The sequence below is a fragment of the Colobus angolensis genome, unplaced genomic scaffold (assembly GCF_000951035.1).
Source record: "Colobus angolensis palliatus isolate OR3802 unplaced genomic scaffold, Cang.pa_1.0 Scaffold52, whole genome shotgun sequence".
In the NCBI taxonomy this organism is placed as follows: Eukaryota; Metazoa; Chordata; class Mammalia; order Primates; family Cercopithecidae; genus Colobus; species Colobus angolensis.
Window position 1 is genome coordinate 4,823,474 of NW_012118710.1, and position 9,207 is coordinate 4,832,680.

A 9,207-nucleotide genomic window follows, 5' to 3' on the forward strand; every position below is an offset into this window, starting at 1 on the left:
AAAACTAAGGGATTGGGAAGGCTGACCCAATCTCTCCTTTGAGCCTACCTAAAGCTTTCATTATTCTTTGCACCAGTGGTGGCCCATCCCTAGCCTCTCTTTTCCATCCATATGGACAGACTTTGCTGCGTGCTTGGAGGCAACGTGCCAAAGGCCAGGCCTGCCACACATCACCACGTACCTGGACTCAGCTGCTTTCAGTCCTTGTGAGGGAAGGGTGCTGCAACCCAGCTACAGAAAAGGCCAAGAAAGCAACTTGGCCACTGAAGGTCTGCTGCTCTCCAAATGGCAGGTGGACAAGTGCTATGTGCCCGGAGCTTGTTAAGTAAATGCCAGCCACTGCCTCTTGTTCATAGGCCATCCACCCACCAGCATACCCTGTAATGAGAAATTCCTGTTGCTTCTCAGCAAAGATCTCTGCCTAGCTAGCATTCAGGACCATCAGAAACCTCACCCTACTTTGGCCATTTGTTAGTGATTCTCTCCCATACAAACTGCCTGCTCTGACCAAAGCAGGCTACTTGATGTCCCATCCCTGAACACCCCAGCTCCCCAAGACCATCTGAGCTTGGCAACACTGGGCTCCTGCCTCCCCCAACCCACTCATTCCCAGGGCCCGGCTGTAGCATCACCTCCATGAAGCCTCTACTCTGTCACTGGAGTGCAGTGGCACAATCGTGGCTCACTGCAGCTTTGAACTCCTGGGCTCATGTGTTCCTCCTACCTCAGCCTCCCGAGTGGCTGGGACCACAGGTGTGCACCACCATGTCTGGCTACTTAAAAAATTTTCTACAGAGACAGGGTCTTACTGCATTGCCCAGACTGGTCTCCAACTCCTGGTCTCCATCAATCCTCCCATCTCAGCCTCCCAAAATGCTGGGATTATAGGCTTGAGCCACTGTGCCCAGCCTATGCTACCTTTACTTTTGAGCAAATCTTACATTTCAATGAAATCTTCAAGGCAGAGAGCTTGTCTGTGTTTGTGCCGCCCATGACAGCTCACACAAAGCGATCAGTTGGCAAAGGTCGAGTGCCTGTGGATCAGATGCCACACTGGCCAAGGCAGGGGCTCTTCCCTTTGATTCTTGCATGGAATGGGCCCTGAGGGGAAGGTGCCAAACTTGACAGGCTTGGGGTTGAGAGAAGCGGGAGAAAGCCCAGAAGCAAGGCAGCTGCCTTACCACTGAAAAACAAGAGATCAAGAAGAGCAGGGTATGGGCTGGGCGTGGTGGCTCACATCTGTCATCCCAACACTTTGGAATGCTGAGGTGGGAGGCTCACTAGAGCTCAGGAGTTCAAGACCAGCCTGGGCAACATAGCAAGACCTTATCTCTACACACAAAAAACTTAGCCAGGCATGGTGGTATGAACTTGTAGTCCCAGCTACCCAGGAGGCTGAGGCAGGAGGATTGCTTGAACCTGGGAGTTCGAGGCTGCAGTGAGCTAGGACTATGCCACTGCACTCCAGCCTGGGTGACAGAGCAAGATCTCGTCTCAGAAAAAAAAAAGAGTAGCAGGACTCAAACCCAGTCCCATGTGCCATTCAGCAGCTGCACTATTTTACCTGTTCTTGTGCCAGGCTTCTCAGCTATAAAGTGAGGATAACAGTTGTTTTACTTACCCACAGGATCAGAGTCAGAATCAAATAAGGACAAGCCCATGCTTTAGAAGCACTGTACAAGGCTGGGTGTGGTGGCTCACACCTATAATCCCAGCACTTTGGGAGGCCAAGGTGGGTGGATCACCTGAGGTCAGGAGTTCGAGACCAGCCTGGCCAACATGGTGAAACCCCGTCTCTACTGGGTGTGGTGGTGGGCACCTGTAATCCCAGCTACTCGGGAGGCTGAGGCAGGAGAATTGCTTGAACCCGGGAGGTGGAGGTTGCAATCAGCCGAGATCGCGCCATTGCACTCTAACCTGGGCCACAAGAGTGAAACTCCGTCTCAAAAAAAAAAAAAAGAAGAAGCACTGTACAGATAGCAGCTGGTGTTAGTTACCACACGGAGTTGAAAAAAGCTCAGACAGGGCCCAACTCTTGGCCCTAGGGCGAAGGTGGCTTTTATTTCCTCTCTTAGGGAAGGAGGGGGAGGGAACTTTCCCAGGCACATCAACCTAAGGAAGGGGTGGTTGCGCCCCCAGCAGCGAGAGGCTGGAATTGCTCATCATTTGGAAGGAAGGGTTTGTTCTTGTCCACTTCCTGGCCCTCGGCTGCAGGGTGTGCTGGCAGGGGTCACTCCCCTTGGGGCGGCAGCTCCTGCATCAGTGGAGGCACAAGGAGGTATCTGCTGGTGTTCACAAAGAGGAGGGGGCAGGTGCCCTGAGTGAGGGAGAAAGGGCTGGGGTGACCGACCCCACGCCAACGCCTGCCCAGTATGATCACTTTCATAAGGCCTGGCTGGTGGGACTCCTCCCAGGAAGGCCCTGAGGGGCTGGTGCTTTAAATGTCCATCTCAAACTGTGACTCTTCACCTGGGGAGAGAGGGGACAGAGGGCCAGGTCAACAATGGGTATGAGGCCATTCTTTCATTGCTATAAAGAAATACCTGAGGTTGGGTAATTTATAAAGAAAATAATTTTTTTTTTTTGAGATGGAGTCTCGCTCTGTCTCCGAGGCTGGAGTGCAGTGGCCCAATTTTGGCTCACTGCAACCTCTGCCTCCTGGGTTCAAGCGATTCTCCTACCTAAGCCCCCCAAAAGAGTAGCTGGGATTATAGGCGCCCACCACCACACCCAGCTAATTTTTGTATTTTTAGTAGACACGGGGTTTTGCCATATTGGCCAGGCTGGTCTCGAACTTCTGATCTCAGATGATCCACCCTCCTCGGCCTCCCGAAGTGCTGGGATTACAGGTGTGAGCCACTGCACCCAGCCAAGAAAGGAGATTTAACTGCCTCATGGTTCTGCAGGCTGCACAAGCATGATGCTGGCCTCTGCTTGGCTTCTGGGGAGGCCTCAGGGAGCTTTTCCTGACGGTGGAAAGCAAAGTGGGAGCAGGCATGTCACATGGAAGAAGCAGGAGCAAAAGAGAGGGTGGAGTGGCGCTCCCACACTTTACAACAACCAGATCTGGAGAGAACTCATTCACTATCATGAGGACAGCACCAAGCTGTGACGGATCTGTCCCCATGACCCAAACACCTCCCACCAGGCCTCACCTCCAACACTAGGGATTACAATTCAACATGAAATTTGGGCAGGGACAAATATCCAAACTATATCACTTGGGCTTTTTTGTTGTTTCTGCTTTTTTCTTTAGAGACAGGGTCTCAGTCTCTTGGCCAGGCTGGAGTACAGTTATACAATCATAGCTCACTGTAGCCTTGACCTCCTGGGCTCAAGTGATCCCTCTGCCTCAGCCTCCCAAGTAGTTGGGATTACAGGCATGCACAACCGTGCCCGGCTAATTTTAAAATTTTGTGTAGAGATGGGGTCTCGCATTGTTGCCCAGGCTAGTATTGAACTTCTGGCCTCAAGTATTCATCCTGCCTCAGCCTCCCAGAGTGCCGAGATTTCAGGCATGAGCCACTGTGCCTGGCCACCAGCTGATGTTTTTAGGGGCCAGGGAGAGTCCCTATTTTTTGAAAGTGGATAACGTGTTTAGTTTCATAGGCTCACAGCTGGAAGGAAATTAAGCTTGAGATGAATCATGTTGTGAGTCTCGTCTGATTCAGATGAAATTCTGGACTTTGAACTTTTGAGCTAGGACTGCAACGTGTTAAGTCTTTGGGGATATGGGGACCAAATGAATATATTTGTATATGAGAAGGACATGAGTTTTGGGGGTCCAGGGCTGGAATGTTATGGTTTGAAATTCATACAGAAACTTAATCCCTGATGTAACAGTATTAAGAGGTGGGGCCATTAAGAGGTAATTGGGTCACAAAGGCTCTGTCCTCATGAATAGATTAGCCCATTCCTGGATTAATGGTTACCATAGGAGTGGGCTAGTTATCACGAGAGTGTTATAAAAAGCCAGCTTGGTTCTCTCTCATGTGCCCCTCCTGCCCTGTGATGCCTTCCGCCATGTTATGATGCAGCAGGAGGCCCTCAGCAGAAGCCAAGCAAATGCTGGCACCATGCCCTTGGCCTTCCCAGCCTCCAGAACTGTAAGAAATAAACCACTTTTCTTCATAAATTACCCACTCTCAGGTATTCGGTTACAACCATAAAAAAACAGACTAAGACACAGGCAACTATTGTCTCTCTTGTACTGTGAGGTTCCCAAGGGAATTATGAATCATGTCCTGCAGGCCCTGGGGAGATGAATTCTGCTGCTGTCAGCAGAGCAAGCCCAGCTGAGGTCCCTGCTGCTTCCTGTCTGGGTCTGGGGTATGGCCTTCCGGGTGAAGGGTTGGCAGGTTCCAATCTGAGTATAGTTGCCTGGAAGTGCTTACGCTGCATCATCTTGCAGCAGAGAACTCCAACACTCTGCCAAGCCAGTCAAGATGCCACAAAGAGTGCATTCTTTTACACCACTACCAGCATGGCTGCTCTAATTACTTGGGAGGTGGCGACAGCAGGAAGGACTCAGCTACCAAATGTCAAATCGGCAGAGACAACTGGCTGCATTGTTTCTACCTGCCTTCATAAAGATCCAGTAGGGAACCAACAGCCCAACAGGAGGCATCCCGGATGTATTTCTTATCTTGTAGGCATGTAATTTCCCAAAGGACAAGTACACTGTGTCTTTGATAACTTGTCTCTTGCACCACAAACATCATGGGTGTGTCCCAAGTGGAAATGCTTCGGGGACAATTATACAGAGGCAGATGCTTATGAAAGTTGCTGTGTGCAGCCACTGCCATTTCAAACAAACTCCCCACTAATTACATGACCCAAAGGTGCCAGATCACCTTTCCTGAGGTGCCTGGACCCTTTTCAGGGGGAAAGTTGCTATCAATGAAGAGTTCAACCTCCCCATCCCTACTCTCACCCTCTGGGCTCTGAGCTGCCCCTTAGAGGGTAGGGCAGAGTCCCTGTCATTCCTCCTCCCTGGAATTCACCCCAGTGGATGGACTCCAGGGTATTGCTAATACATTCCCTTTCCCACGGTAGAGCCTGGCCAAGCCCCGACACTCACCGCCTGCCCGCTTATCTTCTGGGCTATTACGCAGGTGGCTCTGGCTGGCTTCCGTGGGGGGCTCATCACTGGAAGGGCTGGTGACCCCGGGAATGGCAGGCAGATCCTTCGGGGGTGTTTTGGTCACAGGTGAGTTCCGACACTCCATCAGGAATTTCCGGTCATAGATGATCCTGGTACCTAGAAGGGCACAGGGAGGTTGGTCAAGCCACCTGCAACCTCTTGCCTGCTGGTTTTTCCAATTTTTAAAGGCGTGGCTGCAGTAGAGGCAGCAGATTCTCCTGAAAAACCCAGAGGAGGCCAGGTGCAGTGGCTCATGCCTGTAATCCCGGCACTTTGGGAGACCAACGTGGGTGGATCACGAGTTTGGGAGGTGAGGCTGGTGGATCACTTGAGGTCAGGAGTTCAGGTGAGGTCAGGAGTTTGAGAACAGCCTGGTCAACATGGTGAAACCCCGTCTCTACTAAAAATACAAAAATTAGCCAGCGTGGTGGCGGAAGCCTGTAACGCCAGCTACTCAGAAGGCTGGGGCAGGAGAATCACTTGAACCTGGGAGGCAGAGGTTGCAGTGAGCTGATTGCACCACTGTACACCAGCCTGGGTAACAGAGCAAGACTCCTTTTCATAAAAAAAAAAAAAAAAAGCCAGAGTAGTGAGGTTTATTTGGGGGCCTGGCTGCCACTCAGAACTCTGCTACCTCCAAATGGCCCCGACTCCCCTTCACATGGAATGATCCAATGGAAGGGGTCTGCAGGCCACCGACTGCACCTGTGTCTTCCCAGGGCTCTGTGCACACTGTGTTCTGTCCCTAAAGCCCCTCAGCTCACTCACCCACCAGGGCTCAGTGCTAATTACCCATGACAATCACATACCATGGTGGAAAAAATGCATTTCTATTCATTATTCAGTCCTGTCCTTACAGCACTCCTGTGGGATAACCAGAATAGCCGCATTTTACAAATGACCCAACAGAAAATTAAGTGATTCAACCAGAGTAGTAAAAGTAACTTTTGCTGGGTGTGGTAGCTCACATCTGTAATCCCAGCACTTTGGGAGGCCAAAGTGGGAGGACTGCTTGAGCCCAGGAGCTTGAGACCAGCCTGGACAACTTAGAGAGACCTCATCTCTACAAGAAAGTTAAAATGAGCTGGGCATGATGGTACATGCCTGTAGTCCCAGCTACTTGGGAAGCTGAGGTGGGAGGATTGCTTGAGCCCAGGAGATCCAGGCTGCAGTGAGACCCTATGTCAAAAAAAAAAAATAAATAAATGCCTGGGCTTTGCGGAGAAGAGCCAGAGGCAGGAGTGAAGGGTGGGCTCTCCTTGCCCCCAAAGGCTCTCTTGCTGAGACCCTCTCCTTTGTGAGGCCCCCAGTGTGTCCTGCCAGTGTATCAGTGACCTTGGAGTTCTCCTACCCCACCCTCCCAAGTAGCTGGGATTATAGGCGTGTGCCACCACGCCCAGCTAATTTTTTGTATCTTTAGTAGAGACGGGGTTTCACCATGTTGGCCAGGCTGGTCTCAAATTCTTGACCTCATGATCTGCCCGCCTTGGCCTCCCAAAGTGCTGGGATTACAGGCGTGAGCCACTGTGCCCAGCCCCTTTATATCTTTTTATAGCTACCTTCTATTTATGGCAAGTGAATCTGGTGTTCCACATACAGTAGTGATAGCAATTCCTTTTAATGTACAAATAATATAATACTATATTATAGATTCTATAATAAAATAATGTAAGCTAAATTCAAAAGCTAAGGTGATATAAAGAAATGTTAAATATCTGTACAAGTGGAATGCAAGGTATAGTAATAATTGTGCAGATAAAATATGAATAACCCAACTTTGGGAATCATGATTTAAGGACTTCAGGAATGCTCTTCCTTAGCAATAACCTTGAAATCTCTCCCTCAGTTAGGGGCTATGATGAGTGGCATTCCAAAAGCTGAGATTCATTTCTTATGCTTTATTTTACTTTTTTCATTTTTAATTTTTATGGATCCATAATACTTGTACATATTGAGATTCATTTCTTGATCCTCAGCACTGGACTCTCTGTAAACCCCTGAAAGGCACCAATTTCCATCTCGGAGACTGAGTGTGAGTTCATGAAACGGGGCTCTGTGCTGAGGAGGACCTGAGATGCTGAAGGGCAGAGGAATATAGAGAGATACCTAAAGAGAAACTTCACCTGCTGGCCATGTTCCTCTAGTCTGGCTGCAGCCCCTCCAGGCAGTCACTCGTCTTACTCTCCTGTCCCCTTGCAGGAGAGGCAGTGATGCTGAAGCTGACAGCCCTGCTCATTGCCTGTGGGACTCCAGCATACAGCTGTTTCTTGGGAGGAGGGGTGTAAAGGAAAGAACCAGAGTGCATTTGGGCTCCGTTCCCAGTCAGCTGTGTGACCCTATGTGCGCTGCTCCTTGCACTCCCTGCTTTGGGCCTCCGTCTCCTCATCTGTAAAATAAAGACCCATGCACCTTCTAGGTCTGAGTGCCTATGAGCCCAACAGATTACAAATGGAGGGTAGTGGTGCCCTCTCTTTGCAGGGCCAGGGCAACAGTGAGGGGAGGTAAGGGAAGACCAATTTCTAACTCTCTTTTTTCAAAAGTGACCCAGATTTGTTTCGGTTCTAGAAGCCAGATGTGGCATCGCTCCACTCTGCAAGGCTTGAGGTTGTACAATCTCCCCTCCCCAGAGGGGAGGGTAGCCCAGAGACCGCAGGGTCCAGGCAGCGGGGTGGGGACTCAGTGGACATGTGGCTGGACATCCTGGCTCCAGATGGGACCACTTTTTTTCTGTTGTTTCTTAATCTTTGAGACTCGGCGAGAGTCCCCCCCTTTTTGTTTTCCCCCAACTTTGCTTTTTGTTTTGTTTGTTTTGAGATGGAGTCTTGCTCTGTCACCTAGGCTGGAATGCAGTGGCATGATCTTGGCTTACTGCAATCTCGGCCTCCTGGGTTCTAGCAATCCTCCCGCCTCAGCCTCCCCGGTGGCTGGGACAACAGGCATGTGCTATCACGCCCGGCTAATTTTTGTATTTTTTGGTAGAGATGGGGTTTCACCATGTTGGCCAAGCTGGTCTTGAACTCCTGACCTCAAGTGATCCACCAGCTTCAGCCTCCCGAAGTGCTGGGGTTTCAGGCATGAGCCACACTTTTTTTGTTGTTATTGGTTTGTTTACCATAGAGTGAAACCCAAGAGTTAAGATTCAATACTCTCAAAGAAGAGCCCATGGGCCAGCAACCATCTGGAGAGCCTTTTTAAAGGGCATCAGCCCCTGGTGATTTTTTTTAAATTGTGGTGAAATACACATAACATTGACCATCTTAAACAATTTAAGGAGACAGTTCAGTAGTGTGAAGTAAATTCTCAGTGTTGTGCTACCATCACCGCCAATCATCTCCAAAAACGTTTTCGTCATGCGAAACTGAAACTCAACACCACCACCCCTTCCCCCCTCCCTCGAGGCCCTAGCAAGCAGGGTTCTACTTTCTGTCTCTCTGAATTTGACTACTCTAGATATCTTATATAGTGAAATCATACAGGATTTACCTTTTCCTGAACAGCTTATTTCACTTAGCATAATGTCCTCAAGGTTCCTCCACACTGTAGCATGTGATAGGATTTCCTTCCTGTTGAAGGCTGAATAATATCCCATTGTGAGTGTGTGCATATTTTGCTTATCCTTTCCTCTGACTGATGGACACCTGGGCTGCTTTCACTTCTCGGTTGTTGTGAATAATGCTGCTATGAACATGGGAGTACAAATAACTTCTTGAAGATCTTGCTTTCACCAGCCTGGCCAGCATGGTGAAACCCCGTCTCTACCAAAAATACAAAAATTAGCTGGGCATGGTGGCACACACCTGTAATCCCAGCTACTCTGGACTGAGGCAGGAGAATTGCTTGAACCTAGGTGGCAGAGGCTGCAGTGAGCTGAGATCGTGCCACTGCGCTCCAGCCTGGGCGACAGAGCAAGACCCTGTCTCAAAACAAAACAAAACAAAACAAAAAAACAGGCCAAGTGCGGTGGCTCATGCTTGTAATCCTAGCACTTTGGGAGGCCGAGGCAGGCAGATCACCTGAGGTCAGGAGTTCAAGACCAGCCTGGTCAACATGGTGAAACCCTGTCT

At 49.8% G+C, this 9,207-nt stretch overlaps 1 protein-coding gene across 1 annotated transcript in view; it reads right to left on the reverse strand.

The window, feature by feature from the left end:
* Nucleotides 1–2,033: 2,033 nt before the first annotated feature.
* The window catches only part of EIF4EBP1 (eukaryotic translation initiation factor 4E binding protein 1), a gene marked incomplete at its 5' end in the record, with an annotated part of 30,234 nt that continues 23,060 nt past the window's right edge, over nt 2,034–9,207 (reverse strand). The window contains 2 exons of the mRNA XM_011960755.1: nt 2,034–2,469; nt 5,081–5,260. Of these exons, the coding sequence (XP_011816145.1) occupies nt 2,438–2,469; nt 5,081–5,260 (212 nt within the window). The remainder of the gene's footprint in view (nt 2,470–5,080; nt 5,261–9,207) is intronic.